General features: G+C 40.2%; 1 protein-coding gene and 1 long non-coding RNA gene across 2 annotated transcripts in view; both read left to right on the plus strand.

Annotated features, from left to right (window-relative positions):
• Positions 1-292: 292 nt before the first annotated feature.
• Positions 293-27,735, plus strand: part of PRKACB (protein kinase cAMP-activated catalytic subunit beta) — a 68,578-nt gene continuing 41,135 nt past the window's right edge. Inside the window, exon 1 of the mRNA XM_068690928.1 lies at positions 293-587. Within this exon, the coding sequence (XP_068547029.1) occupies positions 542-587 (46 nt within the window). The 5' untranslated portion in view covers positions 293-541. The remainder of the gene's footprint in view (positions 588-27,735) is intronic.
• On the plus strand, positions 597-27,692 carry LOC137860563 (uncharacterized). The gene is made up of 2 exons (XR_011099011.1): positions 597-1,099; positions 27,178-27,692. It is a non-coding gene; the product is annotated as an uncharacterized lncRNA (long non-coding RNA).

Consider the following 27,735-nt stretch of genomic DNA (forward strand, 5'->3'; position numbering starts at 1 on the left):
AACGCTGCCGGGGGTGCGACGCCGAGCCCCGTAACCGCACCGGGGGCGGCAGCGGGGTCACCTTGGGCGAGGCGGGGCCGAGTGGGGCCGGGGGCAGGCGGCCGCCCGCGGTGCCCCGCGGTGCCCGGTGCCGCTCCCTCGGGCCGCCGGGCGGTCAGGGCGGGATGGGGGGGGGGGGGGGGGGGAAGGGCAGCGCCGGTCCCGGCCCCGGTGCTGCCGGCGCCGTGTCCCCGCGTGCCGCGCGCCCCCGGCCGCCCGCCGAGCGGCGCAGCAGGGCGGAGGCGCCGCCCCGGTCGTCATTTCCGCCGGGTGTCGGCGTGGGGGAGGGGGGCAGAGCGCTCGTCTCCTCCTCCGCGGCGGCCGGAGCCACAGGGAGCCAGCGCGGGGCCGGGGCCGCCGGGAGCCAGCCGCAGGCCGCGCCGCCACACGAGCCCCGGGCCCGCCCGCCGCCGCCTCGCCGCCGCCCGCCCGGCATCCGTCCCGCTTCCCCCCTCCCCTACCCTCCCTCTCCCTCCTCCGCCGTCGCCGCCCCGGCTCGGCCATGGGGAACGCAGCCACCGCCAAGAAGGGCAACGAGATCGAGAGCGGTGAGTGAGGGGGGGCCACTGCCGCCGCCCGGCCCCGCCGCCCGGCCCCGCCGCCCCGAGGAGGGGCCGGGCCCGGCCCGCCCGCCCCGCGCCGCCCGCAGGCCCCGCGGCCTAGCGGCGGAGGCGCCCAGCGAGCCCCCGGCCCGGCCCCCGCCCCGCCCCGCCCCGGGAGCCGAGCCGAGCCGAGCCGTGCCGAGCCGTGCCGAGCCGTGCCGCCCGGCTGTCCCGCGGCAGGTGGCTGGCACCGGCGGGGGAGCCGCGGGCAGGTGGCAGCGCCGCGGCCCCGCTCATCCGCCGGGGGGGTCGGCCCGGGGCTGCGGCCGTGCCCTGCGTGCTCCGCTCCGCTCCTCTCCTCTTCTCTCCTCACCGCCCGCCCGTGGCCCTCTCTTCTCCCGAGCCGCCGTAAAATGGCAGACAAAGGCACGGGTGGGCACTCGCCGCCCTCGGTGGGCTTCCCGCTCGGTTCCCCTCGCCGCCCTGGCATGGTGTCTAAGTGGTGCAGAGGCGATCCGGTCAGTGGGGGAAAGACCGGCGGGCGTTATTTGCAGAAAGTTAACTTCCTGGCTCGCTTTCCAGTTGGAAACTTTGGGTCTGTTTGTTGTGGATAGGAGAAGAGGCAAGGCGCAGCGAGCAGCCCGTTGTGCAAGCGCAGCGCTCTCCACAACAATGCCCTTTGTTATGGGAAATGCCACGGGCGGTCTGAGCACGGACAGGAGCTTAAACCTCCCAGTTACTCCTTGGTGTCCTTCTGCACTCTGTTTACTCTTCATACTCACCACCCAGGGCTGGGGTAGGAGCGGGTAACCCACCATGCACGGGGCAGCAGCTGCCCACGCAGCGCGCCCTCCACCCGCACCCCACATCCTGATGCAGGACAAGGGACTTGGCTTGGCCGATCCAGTCCCGCTGTGCGGCTTCTCCTTCTGGTTCTCACGTGCCGTCTGGTTATTACGGGTTTCACAATACACACGTTCTGTGTGTGTGTGACCATTGGTGTTTGTATTGTTTGGCTGAGGACAGTTATTTTTCATGGGAAGCGTTTTAGCCTATGAAAATGGGGGTGGGTTGGATTGCTCAAAGTACTTCAGACAGCAAAACACTGTATTTTGCACCTAGCAGTGGCTGTATCGCTATTTGCAGTTAAATAACGCTACACCACAGAGAGTGTTTACTTCCTTTTTAATTATTTTTCCTGTATTACTAAATGCAGTGATTTTAAGTTGCAGAAATAGTTTGGCTCAAAACTCTCTCTCCCTTTGCTGAAGAGTTCACATGTGAAAATGAAATGCTGCTAGAGACATCAAGTTCAGATGTTCAATTACTCAGTATATTTAGCAGCCAGGGGCTCTGTAATGATACAACTTTGTAACAGAGAGAAGAAATTGATCATCATTGACATGCTGCTGGGAAAGATGAGGATTCATTTACTATGAGGATCAATAGTAGATGAATACTATACACATACTAAACATTGCTTCTGATAATTTATTTTACTGGCAGTGGAAGCTGATGTGTAATCTATTCATATAACTTGTTGTATCTGAAAACTAGAGAAACATGAAGTGTGATAAAGCTTTAATGTTTCTAATGCATATTCACACTGCCAAGACAGTTTTCCTGCTGTTTTTTCCTGGTATGTGTCCTTAATAGCGTGTATCCCAAACTTCAGGGCACTTAAAATGAAGTAGTTTGAAGCGGTGACAGAAAAATACCCGGGTATGCCTAGTGAAAGTGATGTTATGCCCTTGATCCATGCCTACAGCTTATGGCATTGTGTGGATCAAGGGCATGCTAAGGTCCCCGAGAGAACAATGAAGGGTAACTCGGCTTCCTCTGATAACTACACTTGCTAGTTCATCAAGTGTAATTTGAGAGCCCTTCCCTATCTGTGGTCAGCACAGGCGAATGCTGTTCACCTAACTGTGGCCTTTACGCTCCTCTTGTTTGTTTCAGCTTTCCACTTATTTTTGAACTTCTTCAGTTCTTGTTACTTCACTCAGGCTGCCTAGAGGAATAAAAATAGTTGTATGTGAATGCCAATAGTAGGATGAGGCAAACATTTCGTAGGATTTCTAGGCAGAAGTTGAAAGTGAATGAAATCTGAATGCTGGTTAAGTTTCTTAAGCTCAGCTACCAAAAATCAACTCAGGCTTACATAGGTCAGAGGGCAAGACGTATATATGCGTATACAGAAGGTGGAATGTTTCAGTGTAGGCTTTTCTGTTTGTTTGTTTGTTTTTCCTATGCCTTTCTGTTCCAGGCTCTCTTAATGTGCAGTAGATTTTAAGGACCAAAATTAAAGTGATCCTTTACTAAAGAGAAGCCTAAGGCTCTGACTCTGTACCTGCTTTAAATGCGTTTGTCGGGTTCCCTGGGTATCTACAGGGCAAAACAGCCTACAGATTTTGAGAGTTTTTTAGAATAATAGAAGTAATCTAAGAGATGCATTTGTCAGTCATCTTAAAAGTTTCTCTAAGTTTGATCCCTGATCCTAATTTGCATTTCATTGATATGTTCTGTTGTTTTTTCTTGAGCTGCTCTCTGTAGCTGAGAAATTTTCTTTAACCACCTATGAGTTTACCACATGTTGACTTTTTTTTTCAATTGCATTAAAAAAAGTCACTAGGAGCTTACCTTAACTTGTTGCAATTAGTGTAGGAGAATGTTGACTCTAACATTCATTATCTTGGAATAATATATTGAAGTAACAAAATAAAAGAAACAGCTACAACACATCTCTGAGCTTTAAAAAAAGGTCACAGAGTATTTTACTTAATCCACTAAGTGGATCTGTTTAAAGATTGTCATTGATTTTATATAAAACAGAAATGTTTTATGTTTACTAGGGCAGTTTTCTAAACAGAAATGAATGTCAGCTCTGCAAATTGTAAAGTTCATTGAAAATATATATTTTTTTCTTCAGATAACTTGTTAATATAGACTTTTGAAGTAATTGCTATGTACAGCTCCGATTTATTTGTCCTTTTAAATATCTAAGGGAGTGTCATACCTGGCAACAAAAAATTTCTTTAGAAGCTAACAGTAATCTCTCTTTCAATCACTTGGAAAATATTTGGGGGTAGTGATGTTCAAGAATAATTAGCTTAGATATTATCAGTTTCTTTCTTTTTAATCGCCAAACTGGATTAGAGACCAGGTGATTAGAGTGCACTCTTTGCTGACTGGAAGGCTTGTATATCTTCTCTTCTCTCCATAGCTATTGAAACTGCACTGCTTGGACTTCTGAGTTGTGCTGTGCAGGATTCTGATGGTGCTTGGCATTTTTTTCTGTAGCAGTATGTAACAGTAAACTGCTCTTAAAACATGTTTAAAATCACACTATCCAAGATTTTCAAATCATAATTCTGTACACATTGCTTTTTATCTGCTAGCCAGACCTCCAGCTTCCCTTATACGAGGGTTTTGGTAATCTCATGTCTTTAGCAGCTTCACCTTCTAGGGTCTTTAAGTCTCTAAGCGCTATGAATGTGGTATGGATGTGGACTCTGCATGTGAGTTTTATGTTCATTCACTCCTCCTCAGAGTGTTCCCTCTACAGTATCTTGATTTTGACAGAGTTCCTATTATAGTTGATTCTTCCCTTTTTAACTCTTATAATTATTCTGAAAGTAGTGTTCTTTTGAAGTGTGTTTGACAGGAATATTCAGCCTTCTTAATTTTCCTTTTCCAGTAGATCTTATCCTCCTTTTTTTCTTATTTTTCATGTGTGTTTGGTGCTGGGTCATTCTGCTGTATTTACTCATTGAGAACTAAGAGACCACAAGTTCATTTCACGTGAAGACTGGCTGAGGCAAAGCTCTGTCACTGCTGACCTTGATTAGATTAAAATCAGTGAACTAGAGGTGAAAAGCTCCATGTCCATTATTATTCCAAGCTTGCTGATTCCTTGTCACTCTTCCAGGGACCCTCATTTCAGTGTTCTTGTTCATCAACTCTTTGTCTTTTTTTTTACTTATTTTGTTTATGCTTTCTGATACTGAAATAGATAGCTTTTGGAGCCTTGTTTACACATTTTAGAACATCAGCTATTTATCAACAATCAGTATTTATTGTATACAGGGCAACTAAAATATATATATCGTAGTGATGTTATCCACAGAATCCATTTCAAGTGTTTTTAAAGCTTCTTCCCTTATATTTTTGGACTTGAATTGTTTCACCATTGATTAGATTTCAGCAATGTAGGATCCTATCATCTGAAAGTCAGAGGTAGTTACAATCACTTGCTGAACCAATACATAAAAATGTGTTTGATGGAATCACCAATGTAAGACTGTTGGTATACGCCATCAAAAGAGGCACGCTATTATTTTAAAATTCTTCTTTAATTAAAAACAAAATGCTTGTTCACAGCTTGGACTAGCAAAGAAAAAGGCTATTATTCAGTAAATGATTGCCACCTAGGAGCATAACAAAAGGTCAGAAGGACCCCCAAGTGATAAATTAGTTTATGTATTTAGCTGTTGTAGTTAGGCCTTTAGACAGAATATTTTCAATTATTCGGCGTTCCCTTGCTGCTAGGTTTCTTTGGATTCATTCATTTAACCGTATATCCACATTTGTAGAAATAATGGAATCAAGTACCACAAAAAACAGTCAGAATTCTCGTTTTTGGGGAAGAGTTCCCTTTTTCCTTAGTGTGATGAAGCCTGTGTCTTTGCTGCAGACCACCTCATTGGTATAGGGAGTGAAATGTGGGCAGAGCAATAAGTGGAAAAACTGTAAGGACGTGATACTGGAAGTTAGTTTCGTGGGCTCCCCTGCCTGTGTGGAGGGGCGTATTCCCCCGCTGTGTATGAGGTTGTCTGGGATTCTTTTCCAGTTAGTTCAGTTCTTCCGTAATTGACACATCTCTCCTTTGGACAGAGCTGTGGAAAGGGCTTTGGATGACTGTCAGATTTTGTGTGTTTTGCCTGCATCCTTACTGAAGACATCATGAAGGGCTTGCTTGCCCAGAAGCTTTTTTTTTTTTTTTAATTTTAACTGGAGTAGTTAGGTTAATAAAGGGTATTGTCTATGCTACACAGCATGTGGGGTGCAGATCAGATCCACGTACAGCCTATTGTTTTAATCAGTGTTTCTGGTCATTTAAGCTTGCAGAGTTTTCAGTGTTAGAAACCTCAAGTCACAGGGGATTTTTCTCATAAACTGGTGAAACTTAGGGCTGGAACTTGGCAAGGAGACTGCTCTGCAGCATTGCTCTCAGGCTCTGTCTTTGTTACAGGTGTTAGGTGTTATTTCATAAGCATTTCTTTAGGTTGCAGTTCTGCTTTTCTGTCCCCCTGCCACTTTTTTTCCAGCCTCTGTGTCCTCGAGTGTGCTGGAACAACTATTTATGAGACAACAAGGTGAACTGAATCTGAGATTGATCTAGGTTAAAAATAACCCTGCAAAAAAAGGGAAAGCGGGAGGGACTTCGGTTAACCTGGAGCAGCTGCCTGATCCCACTGCCTGGAGCTAGGATGGCGGTGGCACCAGTGCAGCTACCGGCACCAGCACTGAGGTGAGAGCCTGCAGGTGCTGCAAGGGGAGCCATGGTGCTGGGGCTGAGCTAACCTGCATGTCCCCTTGGCCCCATGTGGGTTTTATCTTCTGATGTAGAAACGTTTCCTGGGGATTGGGGGACAGGGCAGAGTAGCGGTGGAGCTCTCAGGAGGTAAGTGAAGTGAGAAATGTGTTGTCTTAGGAACTGCAAACTGAAGAAATGTTTGCCCTCCTCCATTTTTTTCCTGGTACGTTGGGAGAGGATTACTTTCATTCCTGTGTGTAGCATTATTTATTTGTGTTATCCTAGGGGTCAGGTGGGCTGGCTGTGAATTACGATCCCGCTTTGTAAAAACACCAAACAGAATTTATTCTCCAAAGCATACAAGATCAGTTATGGATAGTAAGGTGAATACAGACAGATAGGAAATAGAAGATAAAAGTGGGGCTAGCGGTCTGTGCAGCTGGAGAATCGGGACAAAGTGCTCTCAGGGTGTGTTCATGTGTGTGTTGCCCTACGGGGAACTAAAAGGAAGACGCTGAGGTAGCTCTGCCTGTTGTGTTAGGGGTCAGCACAAGTGGATGGCAGTCTCTGCTGCTTTATTGAGCCTGCCGTTTGGCATCCTGTTAGCTGTTCCTTCAGCGTCACAGCAGAGCAACGTCCACTAAAGGGTAAGGTTTCACAAAACAGCTGAGCCCATCTGGTGGCTTGTGCTGTGGAGAAGCATGTTTTTATTCCTAGTCCTTTCACATGTCACAATTCCAATGTTTTTCCAATCCATTGTTAAGCTGCTTTACATAGGCAAAAAAAATGGCTTTTATTCCTTTACGTTATCTACAATTATTTTGCAAGCCAAATCACTTTGCTGAGGTGTCAGATGGCAACAGACAGATTCAAAGGAAGCAGTGAAAGTGCTTCTGGCAATGAAATGGTGAGGTGGCAAGGAAAAAGGGCTCTCTTCTCAGTGCTGAGCTCTTAGATTAACTCAACAGTCTCCTAAGACCTCACCCTGCTAACTTCTTGCTAAAATGATTACTCCAAACCACCTCTTTGCCGTCTGCCTGTGTTCATGTAACAAATTACTTTGTCTCACAGCTCGGTTTTTAGTGAGAGGTGTTAGCACCTAGCAGTTGGGCTTGGTTTACTCAAGCATTTAGAGCTAAAAGGGTTGAGAAGATATAGTAAAACATTGCTTCTTTCCATCTCCACATGTATAAATCTTTAAAACAATATTTTATTTTTTAACTTAATTTTGTATTTAACTTCAGTTGTCTTTTGCCAATTTGACGTTCAAACAAGTGTACCGAAGTTTTTTGTTTCATTTGTTCATTTGTTCATTCATTAAACTGTTTTCAGCTGTTCTTTGATAAGAGGGGTTCATCTAGAATCATAGACAGCTTGGTAGCTTATAGTATAATGAGTTCTCGTGTACATTAGTGGACACGTGTATTAATTAATGTGTTTCTGTGTAAGTGTTCGCGTAGTAAGGGTTAGGGTGTGAGGACTTGCCCTGTGTGTTGTGTATGTTTTCAAATGTAGCGAAGGGTTGGAAGCACTTTGCATGTGTGTGTTTAAACAAACAATAGAAACAAAAAACAGCCACATTTTTTTTAATAACTTGAGACTAGACAATTTGTTTTCAGTTTCTGTACTTCGGCCTATTCATAGTTTTGAGCCATAGCTTTGAGGGTTTCAGAAAGTCTTTCAGAAGAGTTATGTAAATATGCTCTACATATTAGAGATAAATGGGTCTCTGGACTATGAGAAAACAAAAGTATTTTCCATGACATGGCTGTTTTCTACCAGCGAAAGCCCGATGAGTGTTTTGAGCCAAGTTTGCTCCTTACAAATGGCAGAGAATTACTCTTCTACCTTGCCCTGATGGTTTCTTGACAGGTAGTGTCTGTTTGATGGACTAAGTGAAATAGTAAGATAGCTTACCTGTGATGTTAAAACGAGAAGCCTAGAAATCTGTCTTCCACATGGTAGATGAAGGTATGTCTCATCTGGGTGGTATGTAAAGGTTAGTTTTGTTATGTCTGCCTCTTGTTTATCCCTTTGTTAAAATACTAGAATGTTTAAAGAGAAGACATGGTGAACTCTTGTTTATTTCATTCAATTTAAGCTGCTTGCAGCAAGTGCGTACTTGTTAACCTACTGCACTTGCTGTTACTGCTGGTCTATAAACCCTCAGACTTCCACAGTCGCAACATGATTCAAGGAATTAAAACAAAGGAAGCTGCGTTTCTGGCTCAAAGAAGGTGACTTTAAAGACAAAAAAGATTGCTATTTTGCCTCTATCTAGAATCCATTTGCTCTTCCCTCGTGTGAAGTGACATAATTAAGGGTGTATGTACTCAGATAAATCAGCAGGTACGCTGTAATAGTAATTAAGGTTAGTTTTGATTAATATGATATTAGGCAGTTTGAAATTCTTTGTTTGTCTTACAGCAGGTAACAGTGATAGGTTTATTGTATATTTAAATTCTAATTGTTAAGCATATGATAATCTAGCCTTTCTCTGAGAAAAGTGTGACTTAACTGCACCAGATCTATCATTAAGATAAAGTTTTTAATGCAAATTACCTGTATTCAAACATTTTATTATTAACTGATCCATAAATTAATTAATAGGAAGCTTGGATTTTTAGTCAGGATTTCTCATTGAAAAACGGGCAATGTGGTGAGAGACAAAGCATTACATGGCTAAAATCATGCCATACTGATCTGAAAGAGCTTGGTATTTCCTAATAGGAGATGGTATCCTGATGAACAGAGGTGTATCCTCACTGACTGCTGGAGGACTGCTTTGTACTGGGCAGGCTTTTAAAATTGGAGCCTAGAGTCACGTTTGGTCCATGTGAAAAGCTGTGTGATGGAAAGGAGACATCCAATGAAATCGAGGACTAAGGGCACAGCGCATGTCCCCACGTCCCAGCACTGGCACTCAGCTGTGTGGATGATGGGTTACAAGGTCCTGCACCGCTGGGCTGCAGCACCGTTATTCAGCAATAAGGTACTGAATAATGTAATGGCTTCTATGAATCTGAAATTGCAAACTGGTTTTGCAATTAGCGTAGGTCTACAACAGCTTCATGTGATGTGGGATTAACGGGGAAGTTCAGGATGTGTAGTGCTTCTTAATGTTTTTTTTGGGGTGTCTGGTGGTTCTTTTGCAAATTAGCAGATTTCTTTCATCTTTGATTTTCTTTTGGACTGAGGATCAAATGTAAAACTGGTAGGGAAACAAGATTAGCTTCAGTTTTTCATCCAGACTGCTCTGATACCAAGAACCATTTAGTTTGTCTAATTTTTGCCTATTCTTATGACACTATTTTTTGCCAGACAATTGTTTTTTTATTCTGCCTACAGAATTATTGCATGTTTACTACTCATACACAAGATACCTTTCATTTGCATATTAACTCTAGGTTTTTTTTTTTTTAATGTTGAACTTTGTGCTAGAACATTCTTGAATTTCAAGCCCCTGTTTGTTTTTTTTTCCCTTTCTGTTTTTGTTGTTGGGTAACATTTGTTACCGTTGGTAGCTTTCCCTTTGGCATAATAAATGTATTGACTTTTCAGTTAATTGTATCAAACGTGTCCCATGCAAGCTGAACACCCAGGAACAGGTTCACAGAAGGGCAGCAAGGATGGTAAAAGGTCCTGAATGGTTTCCATGTGAAGAATCACTCTGAGTGACAACTCCCTGGTCTAGAATAGAACAGCTGTGGGAGGATACGATTTGTACAACTGTGTGTGCCACAGGAAGGGAGAAGTGCCCTGTGCGTGGCCTGTTCTTGCTTTTCTTAAGCAGCCAGTGTTTCTGTTGTCTCTTTCCTTTTGGACTGATACCAGTTTATCCCTGATAAAACATTAGAGCCCTCCTTGAGAATGAGCAACTAAAGGAAAAGTGAATGGTGAGGCACCAGATAATTTGCAGGGCAACTGCTGATAAAAGGAGGAGGAACATGGGTCAAGAAATGTAAAGGTATGGAGGCAAGGGAAGCGCTAAGCAGAGCGTGGTCTGGGTTTTGTCCATCTTCTCCCCTCCCTGCAGAGGGAGCTGATGATGGCTGGCCAGAGGTGCTCAGCCTGAAGGAGTGGGAGTAGATCCCAGGAGGTCAGGGTCATTCTGCAGAACTTCCTCTTGGGTCAGAGCTGATGGAGGGGTCCTGCATCAGGTAGAGCCTCAGAGGGCAGGTGTATAAATGTAAGGGTGAGGTAAGAGGGTCGTCTGGTCCCACCCCTGCTCGAGCAGGGTGCCCAGGACCATGTCCAGGCAGCTTTTGAAGATCACTGAGGAGGAGACCCCGCAGCCTCTCTGGGCAGCCTGTGCCAATGCTCCTCACCCACACAGAAAGAAGTGCTTGCTGATGTTTAGATGGAACCTCCTGAGTTCCAGTTTGTGCCCAGTGCCTCTTGTCCTGCTGCTAGGCACCACTGAAAAGAGCCTGGCTCCATCTTTGCAAGCCCCTGCCCCAATCTCCTCTCCTCTGCGCTGAACAGTCCCAATTCTCTCATAGGAAAAGTGCTCCGTTCCCTTCATCAGCTCAGTGGCCTTACGTTGGGCTCTTTCCAGTATGTCCACATCTCTCTTGTACGGGGGGGGGGACAGAACCAGACACAGAGTCTGCAAGCAGACAGCTGCAGTACTCCAGGTACACAAAGCCTGGTTCCTTATTTTGCTTCTGCCACAGAAGGCAGGTGTGCTAGGCATATTATGTAGCTTCAGCTATCTGTAGTGTTTTACTTTGATACTTGTTGAGTCCCTTATTTACACACAGCCCGACCTTTATGCACTAACTGTATTCTGAACTGTTCTGAACTGTTTTCCTGCAGTCTGACATAAGGCAGTTTTCCATTGCGCTGCAGAAGTCCATTGTTTTCTGCACCAAAGTGGTGCTTTTGGCCTGATCTTTTTATCATGATAACTGTTGGTGCTACTTCTATGCCTTCAAATGGGACTACGTCTTTAAGGGACAGTGTCTCTTTAGAAGTTTGCTATTTTCAGGAGCTGAACTGCTATTTTAAAACTGTTTCCTTCAGAAGAGGACTTTTCTTTGTTTTTAGCAGATGTTTGAAAGCACGCCATTTATTAAAGAAAAGCATTTGCTAAGTAATTTACAGTGAGAATATAAAACATAATTTAGCCAAGTAACCATTGTACTTTTCAACCTCAGGACAGTGTTGTGTGATGGTTTGGTTTAATGTCTAAACCAGTTATAGCCACAATTACTTGTTTGTACTACTTAAAATGCCTTTCCAGAAGGCCCGTTGGAGCAACTTCAGAGTTTCTGCTGGGTGAGAGTTGTGTTTTCAGATCAGATCCCGATTTTTGCCAGTATGACAACTTTTTAAAAACAAACAAAACAGCCATGGTCATATTGTCTCTGGATTGTTGTTTGAGACTCTAATTACAAAGTTTTCTTCAACGTGCTGCTTAAGAAGCAGTTCCATGACTGATTTCCTTTGGCAGCAAAGCTGCTGTGGAAGCTCCCTGATTGCCCCTGCTGTTGCGCACTGCGCTACAGTTTGCTACTCACCCTATCCTGATACGGTGGTTTTGAGGATGGCTTTGAAAAAGTCACTGAAGTACCTGGGATAAAACCTCTGCTTCCCCTAGCTCTCCTGTTCAACTCATTCAGTTCATGGAGCTGTTTTAAACTGTGGCCCTACCTTGTGTTGCAGTGACACGAAGAGGGGATGCAGAAAAAGGGGATAAAGGTGAGGGGGTTTTGCCACTGCAGAGAGCACACTAAGCTTTCTCTGACGGGAGGGAGCAGAGGCTAGCCATCGCATGGTGCTGATCGCCTCACCTCTTAGGCGTATTAACCTGAGGTGGTTGTTAATTTGAGGGGATCAGCCTTTCCCTTCAAGCAGCAATGCTGCTGACTGACTCTTCTAAAGGTACACGTCGACATGCCCCTCTCAAATGCTATCAGCAGCGTTTGCCCTATTTTTGCTTACTGCTGTGATTAAGTAGTAATTGTGATATTTTAGTTCTGTTAAGTGTGACTGCCTTTGTGGTCATCAGAGCATAATCTATTTTGACAGTTAGTGAGAGGATCACCAGCTTTCCTCTCTATATTTTTAATTACTCCAGAATGTGCTCAAGAATTTTTTAGGACAAATAAAACTGGAAGATGACTAATGCATGGATGGGCATTTTAGATACAGCATGTGGGTAGGGAGTGAAAGGAGGAAGACGAGACATGCAGCCCAGTGTTGTAGTACAAGAGATGCGAAGAAACCAGCCGCTGAAGCTACTGAACTGATGAAATAGGGCTAGTGGTATGAGAACTGTAAATGTAGTGTGGTCTTTTACAAGAAGAATGAAAGATCTCCTGCATTTTCATCTTCTGCAGCTGAGTTGAATTTTCCAGTCATTGGCGAAGACACTGATTTTCTATGGGGTTGTTTATTTGTTTTCTGTGTGAAGCAGAAATACAGTTTGTAGCCTTAGTGGCTTTTATTTCAAAAGATAACTTGAGGTAGCTCTGCCTTCCTTTGTGTGAAAACGCCAAACAGAAAATAGTGGTTGGCTGCTTTTCCACACTTATATTCAGAACATGGTAATTTTCTCCACCAACTAAATTGACTCATTCATTTCCACTAATGCATACAAACTTGTTTGTTCTACTGCCAGTCTTCTAGTTGAGAAGACTAGCCCAAAATACGGAGTCTGGGAAAACAGTAGAGTTCAGTATGGAAAGCACATAAATAGAAGCCTTTCATACACAGTCCCTTCAGATGTGTTATGAAGAAGCTGAGCAGCAAAGCAAATTTGTTGATCTTGAGATCCTGCTTGATACTTGTGCAGCCCTTGAGAGAGATTTATAATAGCTGACTGCAAGTTGTGAGATCAGAGTTGATATCAGCCACGTTTACAAGAAGCAGAGCAGTGGATGGAATTGAGGTTTCTCTCAAATAGTGTGGGGTTGCTTGAATAAACTGAGCAGGGAAAGAATTATGCGAAAGTTTAGATTTCCTGTTGAATGTATATTGAATCGTGAGGAAGTGACATCTAGTGGGTTTGGGGAAAATGTACACTGTAGCTGCAAACATGGGATATATGCAGCATTATGAGCATAAGATACAGTATTGGTGGCTTTCTGAGAGTCAAAGTGTAGTGGTAAATACTGAGGAAGGAATATGCAAGACAATGAAGTAGTAGTGGCACTAGTCCCTGTGAAGCACTTGGTGCTGTACCAGTAGCAGCAGTAGCATTATAGCATGAGGAATGTTTTCCCTCATGCAGAATGCAGAAGTACACTGGAGTTATGTATAAAAATACAAGACCATTGACACAGTTGGATGTAAAAGCCCAGTTTTCCTGCATTGTTATTCAGGAGCATTAAATTTCTGATGTGGTAGAAAAAGGGTCTGATCATGCTCTGAGCATCCAAAAGTCTCTGAAGGCTGCTCTTTGGGACTCTTGCCTCCTTGCTTACAAGAGGCTGCTGGACTTCAACTCATGCTCCAAGAATATGACCAAATAGGAAATCTCCGTATTTGTGGTTACATCAAGAGCTATTGAATAAAAAGTAGCACTGCTTTTCCTTTTCCCCCTCCCGGTATTTCATCATACGGCAGAGCATGTTTTTTCATGAAAGATTAAATTGCAGGTTGGAGGAAGGTTATCTGAATTGTACTCGATTGTCTGCTGCAGCAACAGCAACTTTACAGTATCCTTTGATAGACAATTCTTGAACCACAAACAAAAACAGTACTTCAGTTTTATAGCTGCCTGTTCTTACTGGTGTGGTTTTGTGGTCTAAACACAGCTTAATTGTCACAGCATTGGGTATTTTAGAACTTAACTTAGATGGCTGCTATGTGAAGCACCAAAATACTGTGTAGACATTGTTGCTATTAAAAAGTACTTCTGGCTAATAGGTCTTCTTAAGAGCTTTGTCAGTGGTGATGGTATTTAAGAAGGGACAGCAAAATTAAAATAGCTATGAAAGATGACCTACAAGCAGATATAAATCCAGTCCTTCAAGTTGTTACAACTTCAGAAAGCAAATACGTAGTCATAACAGGATCCTGATGTTTACATCTTACGTGAATGCCGTCTCTATAGACATACTTCAGTAAAATCATATAACTGAAGGAAAATCAGTTTGAACAAGTGGAAGAGAACTTTTTCTTTTTTTTTTTTTTTTACCCCCATGAATGTTTTTTGGTTTTTTTAACTCCATGAATGTTTCAGGTCAGAGAAGGTGAGGACAAAGGTAACTTCTATTTCAGCAAACCAAATTTACACCCTGAACAAGAACAGCATTTTATGTTCAAACATGTTTGCAAATATGATATTGTTGAGTGGTACGTTTGACTTGTAATTAAAAAATTGAAAAGAAATATGTAGTTAATATTCCAAAAGTTATGTGTAGCATTCTTGTATACTTAATTTTTAGTCTGTAATATGCATTAATAGTTTGTAGAGTTACATGAGATACTAGAAGAGATCAGGGATCAGTCTGCATAACCTCCTTACAAATAGGCCATAAATCACTGGCAGTCTAGTAGTGATGGTGGTGAGGCTGTTATATTCTGTGATTGGGGTGTCCGGTTAAAGGTAGAAAAAAATTGGATATATATGTTCAAAGCTGGATTTTTGGAACTAATTAATGCGTAAGTGGTCTGCTTTCCTCCTACCTTCATTTATTCATAGTAGTACGGTACAGTTAATCTAGATTTTTAGCCCCCTCCCCAAAAAGCATTTTTGACAAGTCATTTTCACTTTAAGAAACTGAAGATTTTTACAATGAAACCAGATACTGCGGTGTTCTGTTAGACAATACAAGTTTAAAATTTCCATTAATTCAAGTTGCATGATGCAGTGTTACTTGGTTATTTATTAACAAAGAGTCTAGCTTGGGAACAAATTATGAATATCAAGACGATTTGTCTTAATTCTTTGTTTCTATTTTAGTACATGTAGCAACATCAAAAACATGAATATCTTAATGGAAAGAACAGAAAATATTTTTCAATAAAGTGGTTTTAATCATAAGCATTATTATTATTGTCACTTAAAAAATACATACATACACACACATGTATATAATTGAGTTGGGGATTTCTTTCCTGCAAACGGGTGTTTGTACACCATGTATCTGTCTTACTTGTTTGATCTTCTACAATTTAGTATAGAAATTACCACGGGCTGTTAAGAATGTCGTTCATGCTGAATTTTACCCCTCAAATACTTCATCTGCTCAGATCATCAGGAAGACACTTCTGAAATTGTGTACACCTTATTTCACTGTCATAGGGTACTTTTTAACTCTTTGAATTTCATGAAGGTACTTTCATGAAGATATCTCCTTATATTTTAGGGTAACAGGGAAATTTTACATGATAAACATTAGTGCCTATTTCGGATGAAGCACTTGCGTTTGAGTACTTCTAATGATGAGCTATGTATCAGATATAATTTGATTTGCTTACAGTAAAGTTGATGTTATTTCAGGGTAGTTTTCAGTATCTTGTCTGATAAGAACAGAATGATTCAGACCCTTAGGACATACATTTCTTTTGCTGCCCCTTTTTGCTATCACATTTGTGGTATTATGGTGGGACATATTTTTAATGAAAGCGAAGGATGGAAATGCAGCTTTCCTGTTTTTGGTAAAGGAAATAAAAAATCCCCAAACTCAAACTGATCAAATCAATGTTTTCAAATCAAAGCACACGCAGTGCCCAGGTGCGGTGTTTCAGCCAGGAGAACTGTAGGAGTGGGGCAGTGTACCTGCATCTCATTTGGTTAAGGTGTGTGTGCTTCTGAAGGGGAAATCAAAGGCATAGCAAGACAGCCTCAGTTACAGTTTGCACAAACCATGGAATATGGCCTGTGGAAAACCTGGCTGAGCATAGCTGAAGGAGACTTATTGTGGACATCTCAGTTTCATTTCTTCTTTGCTGGTATAGGTAAGATTTAGGTACGCTTCTTGTAAGTACGCAAGACAAACTGCAGAAGAGCATCTCGCCTACTCTGCTCCAGTGGTGGAGTGGATGATGGAAACAGGTAAACAACAGGTCAGGTAGGCAGCAATGTAGGCTTGCAGTCCATGCCTTTCCTGACTCACGGCTTTAGTGATATGCAATGTCCTGAGGATTACTTTGCTGTGCTATCTAGTCATATTCCTTTACTTTTGACTTACGGTTTATTATTTATACCGACAAGCAAAAACACGACTTATTAACTGGCACAGAAGTTTCCTTTCATGGGAAGTTAAATACCAATATATGCTTTCTGTACAGAAAGTGCTTCTGAGATTCTGTGATTACACACCACCAGGCCTGTATACAGTGTCTCAGTTTATGTTGCAAAATTGGTGCTTTCTTGCTACTAAGAAAGTTTGCAATTCTTATAAATTGAGTAACTTTTAAAAATTGTGTTTTAAAAAAAACAGTTCTGTCAGACCTTTATGGTTCATCAAGAGTCAGCTTAAAAATGAACTCTATGCTCTTAGAGCTCTGATAACAATCAGAGGATTCCTTGCCTGCACAATGTAAAATAAGCATTATTCTGAGCGCAAGTAATTTATTTATTTATAGGGAATTGGATTTGTTTCTGTTATTCTTGTGCATTCTTAATACAATTCTTCTTGGATTTTTCAGATGTATTTAGCATACACACAGACTTTTTTTGGTGAACTCTTTGTGTCTTTTCCTTTAGTTCTGTTTCAGCCAGATGAGTTTTATGTCTATGATGTTTTTGTTCAGATTAGGATTTTTATAGCAATACTTCAAACTATTTTCTATTGAAGTTCGATGTGAAGATATTTGATTTGATATGTTAACAAAGCTCAGCAATATGATAGAGAATAAAACAAACATGGTTTTATGTTTTTACAATTCTAATCACATTATGGAGAAAAAAATCTTCAATGCAGTATTACACCAATTTTCTCCATTGTATTAAAAAGTGAAATGTTTAAGTAGCCTTTGAAATCTTGGCTGTTTTATATTCCAGAGTACTTAAGCAGTTAAGGAATTATAAGATTCTGTATCTGTGAGTCCAGATATAGGTGTTCTTCAGAGTCATAGTACAGGTAAAGTAAATGTAAGGATTAGAAAGAAACCTGAAAAGAAGGCAAGGAGATACAAATAATTGTTTGCAATTGGAAATATGAAAGGAACCAAGTATCTTCAAAATCTGCCATTCTTCTGATAAAACAAACTTCTCTGAAACTATGTTAGAGAGAGAGACCTCCCTTCACAGCTGATGAATGACCTCTTGATCTAGATAATGCCATAAGGTGATACTAGGCTCATAGATTTCTTTTCTAAAAAACAAAACGTTAAGCTTCTTTAGTCAAAATGAGAAAGAAACTGCTTATGTTGCAATATCAATTTTAAAAAAGTAGGCAACGCAGAATTAAAATTACATGGATGACCACTGCAGCTCCTTTGTGCAGATGTGTCATAATAGAGAAAATTACAAGATCATAATGCTCCTCCTCCCACTGGCTTATCCCTCATCCCCTGAAAGGATCTTGTTAACTTTGTTGCACAGGACACTGAGCTGTACTCATGAAGAATTTTTTTCTTACATTTTGTTTGCAGTGCATATCAGTCTCTTTTTTACTGCATGTTATTCTTCTCCTTGTGAGCTTTTTACAAAAATAAGTTTAGTATACAGCTGCTTTGCAAACATTGAAATTACCTTTACAGTATCTCATTAAATGAGCTTCTGTTATTTCCATTTTACTAGCAGGGAACTGAAGCATGAAGAGATGAAGGTAAAATGTTTCCCTTTTTTTTAGGGAGCTCTGCCAGATGTGGTAAAGGTTTATTTTTCAGGGCATATAATACATAAAATCCTCTGAAGTATATAGGTGCTGATTATATAGCTTTCTGTGTCAGTTACAAGTGTTAATTCTTCTTCGTGAAACAGGTGTCCAAACACTTTTTGGCCATCATAGGATGGATAGAAAAGCAGCAGTACATGCAGGTGAAAATTAATTTGGTTTAAGGAACTTGTCACAAGGCAGGATAACATCTCCATCGCAAGGGTGGCATTCAGTAGCCATCATCAGAGTGCCCTGCAGCTTTCTGGAGCTGTGTGTCTTTCCACCTAGCGCTAAGGAGCCTTACAGAGAAGTTTCCTTCACTGTGTAGTGCTGAACAAGTGCCAGAGCAGTTCAGTACACTGTGCTGCTTGAGGTATGAGTCTGTGGAAAAAGGTATACATGATTGTTATAATGCACGTGTAAAAGAGGGGATGTTACTAAAACAATTCTAGTTCAGTCTTTCTTTTACTTTTGAATCCCAAAATATGAAATTTAAACGTGCTTTAAATGTAGCTTTCTGTTTGAAATAAGTTACACAAACAAGTACTTGTGTATAAGTACTCTTAAAATCGCAGTTAAAAGCACACCCTTCTGTGCTGTAAGAACAGAAATGTGTCCTGCTATGGCATTCCAATATAAAAACTGTTTGTAGATGCGATTCAGCTCTTAACCGAGGTCAAACCACAGTATTTGTTGACCTTCCTACGTAGGCTCGATGCACTGAAAATCTGGGCTGTTAAACTTGGGAATCATGTGATTGTCTAAATCCTCACTTCTCAGTCGCGATGTTCTAGAAAAACAAGGCAGAGGCAAGGCAATCAGGCTTAAGAGTCCTATCGCTTTTAACCATTTCTGAATTTTGCTGGGGAAAGGATATCCTCCAGGAAAATGACTAGTTTTTAAAAACTAGTTGTCACTATTAAGCACCTTCCATCTGAAAACTGGCAACTAACTGCAAGTGTTTGTTAAACAATTAACTTCTTAGAAGACTTAGGCATACAGGGATACACTGTGTCCTCTCATAATTATTGGAGGCTTGTAGTAACACTTCTGGTAACTTAAAATAATGTGTATCTTCATTTTTTGCCAGTCATGCTTTTGAATTGGCAAGTCTGTTACAGAGAGAAAACTATACCTTATTTTATGGCAATTAGTATATCAATTTACTTCACGTTCCTGAAGTGCTTATTAATTTTAGCTCAAAATAGATCAAATGTACCACATGTGACTGCTGTATCATAATACTACTTATCTATTTTTAAATCTAAATGGACTCTGGGAAAGTACTTTGCAAACTTTTGGCTTCTATGGCAGAGCAGGTTTCCTACGTATTTCTGGGTAAAGTGCCTCCTAATGGGGTCGTGTATTATCCATTGGCCTTTCTGGCCATGTTTCAAGGCTTTTATGTTTATTATTCATAAAAAGCTGAAGTAAAACTGGAGCAAATTGTGTAAATCCTCTCTTAAAATGAGCAAGCCAGGGAGACTCAATCTTCATTTCAGCCCTACATCGGAATGATCTGATATTGTAAAGGAAAATGAGATGTATACTGAAAGTTGTGAGCTCAATTATTTTATGGTATTTTGGTTTGTTAACGTTTTCTCTGTGAATTTACATCAACATAAAAGAAATATTGCTTCCCTTTATGTTATAGGCTTTTCAAAATGTATTAAATGTCTCAAGTGCCTATTAAAATATATTGGCTGATGGAAAGTAAAATCTTTGCCCTTCTTACCCTGTAATTATGGAGTCATAGAAAAACAACTCAAAAGTTATATAAAGATTAGTATTTTCTTTATAATGATCAATTGGGATCTCTTCTGTCCCCACAGGATGTGGTCCAACTTAAATATTAGGACTTATCTAACAGGATCTCACCTCCCCAGATCATCAAAGCCATGAAAGTGAATAAATCTCTAAGGCAGCCAAGGATTTCATTTTTTCCTTAGGTTGCAGGCAGCTGTAAAATAAGACAGATGAATCTAGGGAGAGCAGAGGAAGCGTTACTGGAATGCCTGGTTCCATGGCTGTATCTGAGTGTGCGATTGTGTTGTACGCTCACTGGAGTGTGAGTGGCTTACCGGCGTAAATGTGTGGAGTTACCACTTGTAGTCATTCAGTTGTTGGTATTTTTGTCTTTGTAACTCCAACAAGCAGCACCACAGGGGTGACACCAGCATTTAAACAAAGCATGATAAAAGGAACATTAATTGTCTTTGCAGCCCAAACTACATCATAATTTGGTAACTAGAAGAGTACTGTTAGGTCACAAACATAGACAAACACAATCCACAACAGACTGGGTGTTTTTATTGCTTAGCCTATGTTCCAGATAGCATTAGTTCTACATGCTTGTGTTTGTTTTGTTTTTTTTTTTGGTCTGGTCACTCTTCATGCTGCAGTCTTGGATATAGCTGAAGAGAACACTCTGAAGTTGGAAGACTTTTTTTTTAATTTCATGTAGAGATCAACACATTAGTGGTGCTGCAACCAGTGGGTTTTATAACTTTACCATCTCAACCAGTATCCTTAGCAATATCAGGTATAAATTAAGGACAATAGCAAAAAAGTTTTAACAAAAACTTATGTTTGATGTATTGTTTCTCTCAGCATGCTCAAAGTCTGTCTGTAGCTTGGTATTCATATCTTGAGTCAGTTATTACTAAGTCTGAAGTAACTAAAATATTGAAGAATATTAAAGTCGGTGTTTTGTCCTTCAGTTATGCGCAGTTGGCAGTCAGTAACTAAATTCAGTTTACATTTCAGTTTAGGAACTGAAGTGAAAAAAGCTGAGATAATGAGATTGTGTTGAATCAGTATGGGGCTGCAGCCCTCTAAAATTATTGTCCAAAATGGAATTAAGGCTGGAATTGTTTATAGACATGTGTCTTAAAGTGTCCTTTAAGTTTAAATGGCTGAATAATTATAACAGGGAGAAGTTGGGCATTTCTTCCCCTCCTCCATGAACAGTGGTAGGACAGACTTTCTTTTTTAATCTAGGCAAATTTTAACTACATACTTGGAGACTTGTCTGTACATTATCTTTTGCTTTTTGTCTGATTTGTTTTTCATTATTTTTTTAATGAGACCATAGTGATACCTGGCACTTTTTCCCCCTTTAGTGTGAAAGAATACAGTTAGTCTCTTTTGTTTGGGAGAATACAGGTGAACCTGCGTTTTATTGCTCTATGTCTTATGCTCAAAGTAAAGTTTTGCCTCTGCTCACAGTATTTGTTTCAGACATGGAGCTCATTGTGTCCTTCCTTAGCACCTTGTTTGTTTTACCTTTGTCCTGCGTCAGATCCCTAATTCAGATCCCTGTCGTGCGCCAGGACTTGTTTCCTTGCCTGTTAGCCCTTCCTGTGCCTCATTTCTTACAGTTCTATTGCAAAATTCTCATTTTTAACTGAGTAGCAGGAATTCTGGTATGCTCTCATATCATATGTTCCCTGACTTGGTATCATGGCTGTTCCCAAAGTACACAGTTAATGACAGAGCATAGGAAAATATTTTTACTTTAAGCTATGTATTAACAGTTTGCTAGTTACCAGTAAGCAAGGAAGAAGACATAGTTTCCTTTATCTTTTTTATTTCAGCCTGTTGCATCAGTAATTGATCTCTAGGTTGCTATCATATCTTTATCAGACCTATTTCAATCTTTTGAATCAACATATCTTGGGAGGCCCTGAGTTGTGCTTCATTTGATTTAGGACAAAAAGCAGGCCTTCCTAAATGTGCCTTTTGTTTCTGTATACTACTTATTCTCTTAACTTGTAATATGCCAGCCAATTAAAAGTGTTTATTGTTCAGAAGTGTGATATTAATCCATTTTCTTGGCTGATGCAACACTTTTTTTTAGCAATGACACTTTTGAATTTGAGGATGCTGATTTAAGCATATCAAACACTAATATGAGTACTATCATTTTTGATATAAAAAAGTCAGATTTTTTGGGAATTGTTTTCAGATTTAAACCTTAGTATTATATTTCAGGTCACCAATTATTTTTAGACCTCACTTATAGATTAATGAAAACAGGTGAAATGTATGGTAGAAAACTCAGTATATTGAGCAGTCAGTTTGAAATTAGAAATATTTGAACATGTAATTTGTGGGACAAAATTACTGCAAAGAGCTATTTGATTGCAAAACCAGGGGTGCAAAACGATGCTGAAAGGAGAAGCAGAGAGAACATCTGAGGTTGGCCCCCTTGCGCACTGTATGGGGTGTGACTGTGACCTCTTGTTTTCCCATGTGGCTCTGGCTGTCACTTGTCTGTGTATTTGTATCTCTGGATGTCAATTCACTCTGTTCAGGGAGTGAAACAAGTAACTTAACTCATATTCCTGTTTCAAAAACAGTGCATAGCATATATTCACTTAAAACGCTGCTCATAATTTGGTGTTCAGAATCTTATGCTTGAAATATTTACAAAGAAACATGAGCGCGGTTGTTAGTGTTGAGAGAAGTTGGTCTTTGTAGACAAGGAAATTTTTGTGTCTGTTCTAGGTGACTGCCAGTATTTTATCAGTGTTATTAGTTATGGGCTTGTTTGAAGCTCTACTGAAAATATACTTTTCTTATGTGAGTTTGCTGAGCTGGTTGCTTTAAGTAAAACAGAATTTGTACCCGGAATATCAGCTTTTCTTTCCTTTCTCATAGGGATAATATATATGTACCTATTCTATTTCTTGGAGGAAGCTGTTCTTCTTCAAAAAACTTTGTGTTTCAACATGAATGACTATGATGATGCAACTTTTCTAGCGAAGTATAAAGTTCTGGTCTTCTAGCTGAAGTTCTTGTAATTAAAGAGTAAGATGAGCTTATTTTAGGTTAGGTTTGACAATCTTTTCTATGTAGGCTGCGTAGAGTGTTATGAAGGAATTTAAGGTACATGCAAGTGAGTGGTTGTGCAGCAAGCTTAAGAAGACGGAAACAAATTTGGTGTCCTGTTCTGAACAACTTGCCATGTGTGCTTTGTTAATTCTGAGAAATAAAAGATTAACAAAGTAAGTACAACTTAATGCTACAGTCTTGGGGGAGGGTGGTGATGAACATTAATGAGGTGCTTTAATAAAGTTCTTGAATCTGAACTACTGATGTAAGTGGAATATGCTGCTCAGTTCCTAGAGTTCATGAGGTGTGTTATCCTACACAAAGCCTGGAGACAGTTGTTAAGCTTTAAATATATCTCGTGCGTTACATTTTTGCACAGAGGCTAGTGTAGTTGCTGGAGCTGGACATAATTTCAAGTTACTGAAGCTGTTATGGTTAGTGTAGTATAGACTACAATTGTATTTATTCCGCTGTTAATTGCACCATGGTCAGACATCTTACTGAACGTATACCTGAAGATAATGAGGGTGCAGAGAAGTAGTTAATCTGGTAATTGTGACAAGTGAATCTCCAGAACCATCGAAGTGGCCAGTTTCTAAACTGTCAGCAAAATCCAGATGAGTAATGAATCTTCTAATACTTGTCTCCTTTTAACTAAGAAAAGAGCAGCACAATCTGTTAGTGCAAATCAGTGTGGTCATTAAGGATTAATGTAATATGATCCCATTCTGATACTACCCTCCCACCCACCACGACCTATCTATTCAGTAACCTCTGAAAAGTTCTGTAAGAAACTGTGTATGGTGTGCAGAAGTATTATTTTTACTTTCATTAGTACAATACAGGCTGCATTGATATAAGACTTACTTGGAAAGGTAATTCAAATTTAGATTTCAGGCCAACTAGAACTTATAATTACATTCAGCTCGGAGTCCCCAAAGCCGTTCATCTTCAGAACTTGGTTGTGTTTGACATCCTGAATGCCCAGAAGCCCACCAGGAGCTATGCACAGACACATTTGACAATACATTAGTGTTGTTAACCTCTCACAGCTTTTCAGAAAAAATAGGTATCAGCAGTGTTTTCAGAAGTTAAAATAATACATAGTTTGCCTTAATTGGCAGATGAATCAGTTGATATTTTTTCTTCTGGAAGTGTCATCTTTATAGAGGCAAAGGAATGGAAACATTGAAGTAGGTTATTTGCTAACACATAAGCAGTTCATTTCAGATACGTATTCACTTAGGTTTTCATTTCTGCATAACTTAAGTATTGTTTTTCTATCATAATAGGAAGGTGAGGAGAGGGCTCAGTAACTGCAGTTACTCAGTAAGTATCTTTATTATTTTGATATTCCAGTTAAATAATACTGTTTCCTCCAGTTTCCTCCCTGTCACCCCCAAAAGTGTGGGAACATGGTTCCTATTGTGGAAATCAGTTTAAAAATTCATACAATGTATTGCAACTGGCACCTCATTTTGGCAGTTTTCTTGAGTAGGATTTAACTTGAGCGGAATTGGAGGAAAACCAGAATCTTCCCACATGCCATGTGACTCCCAGAAATAACAGTTCTGTGTTGAGGTTGTTAGGAAAAGTTATGAACATCTGAGACTGGCTGTGAGTGAAACATGTTTGTTCTTCCAGGAGGAGGAAAAGAAGTCTCTGGCTAATTAAAAAATGTTAGTCCTTTTTTTTCTCAAAAGGTTTCAAGTAAATTAAGATGATGAATTCAAGATAGTGTGTCTTCCTGCTTTACCAAATCAGAGGGACTTTTGCTTCCCAGAAATTGGAAGAGCTCACGTGATGCTATCATAAGACTTTTTTGTCAATTCAAAATAGGAATATCCAAAATATTCTTCTTTGTTGTGGTAGTAGTAATATTCATGAATAGGATGACCATATCCCTCTAAAATTAAGAGCAGCATGCCCAGTTATTGGCAGGAATGCTCCCCGACACATGCACACCCTTCAATGGTAGAGGTCTTTTTAGTTTAATTCTGTGTTCGCTCTGGCAGAATGCAGTCTGCAGTGGAGGTGTGCACTGAAGCTCTCTGTTATTGCAGGCGTGAGCATTTCTGCAACTCCAGGCTTTTTGGCAGAGATCTCTCTTTTAAGGATGAAAATATTTGGACATATGTCATTTGTCACAATAACCAAATTCTGACCTGTGTAGGTTTCCTGTGTGTGGTTTTTGTGCTTTTTTCCTAGCAAGAGTTCTGCTGCTCAGGAGAAATCAAAAGAAATATGAATGGCATCTCTTAAAAAATGAACAAAAAAGCCCTGTCATTATTGGTTATTTGTTTTATTTGCTTTGTTTTCATATAAGGTCATCACTTAATAAGCCTAAGCCTAATTTGTAATTAGTCTGTAGAAGATCAGACCAAGACTCTCAAAGCTTTTTGGCTTGTAAATCTTAGATTTTGGATCTGTCACGGCATTTTCTTGTCAGGTAGGTCTCTCACCTTTTGAGACTAAGGTGAGAATGGAATTAAAGGTGTGTGGATGTTGAGATGACCTCTGTTGCTGTAAACATCTCACTTCTGTAAATATCAGAAATAGAAATCAGTGGTGGTGGGGGAAAATATAGAATGAATTTCGATACCTAATACTGCTCAGTATCAAATGGATTGGATCTATACCATAAAAATGTCTTTACCTATGAGCGTGTTCATTATCTCAGTCGGCAAAGGGAAAGATAAATGCATGGTCAAAATGTACTTGAATATGAGTTTAGTGATTTCTTGTATAACAGTGGTATTGAAAAATGGGGTAGTGCCAATGCTTTGAGGTGACCTATTATGCAAAGCTGCTCTTGGTGGTATTTCACAACATAAAATGCAGTGATTTTCAGGATAAATTTTTAATTATTGCTTGCTCCTATTTCTCTTTAAATCAAGTTAAAGATAAATACAACTACAAGTACTCATGTTAGTGTATCTAATTTTAGAAAACTAGCTTCAAGGACAGTAAAATACAGTTGCAGGGCTGTGGCTTCTTGAGGATACAGTTTTAAGGAATTATGTCTTTTTACCTATTGTCACTCATGTTATTGTATGCTAAACTGACATGCAGTATGAGTTGCTTCATTTTGTTCAGAGAATTACAAGTAATGGCATATTTAATCTATACTCACTTCTGAAGCTTTTTTCCAAGGTCTCTGTTGCCTGAAGTCTTTATTCCATACATGTAGGAATGTTTTCAAATTTTTTTTTTTTACAATTTTTTATTCTTAAAACTGTATTGAATTCAAAAAAGATGCTATTTAAGAATATATTTAGACTGGTAATAAATAAAGATATGTACCCTTTGCTACTGCCTCACTAGGAAAAATATCCTGTAATTAGAAAGTTGGTGGTGTAGATTATTTACCTTCTGAAAAATCTGAGTTTAGTCATTTATGCTACACATAAATAATTAAGAACTTTTTAAAAATTTACTGTTTAGTATTACAGCTTTGGTATCTCACACTTTGATCCTTGACCAGCAGGTGGCATTTGCTACTGCACTTAAATGCAGGCATGAATTAAATTCTGTAAACACAATATTAGTAACTTTCAAACAGCAAGATTTCTCTATATTTTAGCTGTATTTGGGGTGCCTGCATGTTTCTGTAAAGCTCGATGATATATTAAGAGCATGTAAGAATCTTTGAAATCCCTGCTTACACATTCTGCAGCCTAGGGTTCAGTGGCATCCCCTCCACTTCTAGTTAATTATATACCATTTTTTTCACTCTAACTGATGTGGATGATACCGGTAGATGTACATTGGTTCAGTTTTTCTCCTCTTCTGTAGAATATCTGCTGCCATTGAGCCAGCTGGCAGGAGCAGAGGGAGCAGAATGCTCTCCAGGGCTGTCTGTAATCCCCTTGGTAAGGCAGAGGAACATGGGATCTGTTTCTAATACAAGTAAAGGTGTCTGTATCGCCACATCATATGACCAAACGTTTTGTACTTTAGACCATGCTTTCTAAAGGCCACTATTGTATTCTAGTTTGCATTCTGTACTCCTTGACTTTATTAAAAAGCATTATCCTTTCTGATGAAGTAACTTAACATATTTAGCTCAAAATGGGGTCAGTTTGTTTTGTTTTGTTTTCCTCTAGAGAGTATGTCTTGGCAGAAAACTGTTTTATACAAGTATAACAAACACCTATGCAGGTATTGGGGTACTTTCTCTTTTGCTGAAAGCTAAGAGGGTTTTAGAGAATTATGAGTATGTCAAACTATCTTAACTTGTGCTAGGAAATGAGCTGCTTGAATAACTCCATACAATTATGATCTGGAAGGGCCTGTACTAAGCAGGATTCTGCAAGTTCTTTCAGAAGATATCTTGTACTTATGTGAAAGCTGATACTTCAAAGGTGGATATTCGCTAAAGTTTGTTTTTTTTACAGAATGATTGTGTAATCTTTATTCATATTCTGAAACCTCTGTCTGGCAGTGTGACCGCTACTGATCAGTGCAGACGGCAAGCACCGGTGACCACATCACCTCGAAGGAAGCTGTCAGAGAAGCGAGGAGGAAGGAGCCAAGTTAGAAAGGAGAGGAATGCGATTCTCTTTGGCAGGAGTGGCCATCTTTTCAAAGCAAGTTTGTCAGTTCTGTGGAAGATTTGGCTTGTAACAAGAGTTTTCTGTCCTCTAACTTGTCAGGACTAGATCTGGGATTATGACTACAGAATACAAGCTATTTGACTTAAAAATAACACAGATATGTGTCAATAGAATTGAGGAAACTTGATCTGCTGCCAATATGCAAGTGGAAAACCATGTTGTCTTGAATGATGAATTTGTCAAAATTTGAAAAGAAAACTGACAGGAAAAATGAGAATTTTTAGTTTACCTATTAAAAGTCAGATGCTGAATACAAGAAGTGTTTGGCTTTTTTATTTTTCGTGTGTAATTTTTTTTCCTTTTGTATGATTGTGGAAAAAGAATAAACGATGTTGGTGGAGAATGCAAGCCTTAATTTATGCTTCCTGGTGAAAGATGAAGGTATA

This window comes from Anas acuta, chromosome 8, assembly GCF_963932015.1.
Source record: "Anas acuta chromosome 8, bAnaAcu1.1, whole genome shotgun sequence".
Taxonomy (NCBI): Eukaryota; Metazoa; Chordata; class Aves; order Anseriformes; family Anatidae; genus Anas; species Anas acuta.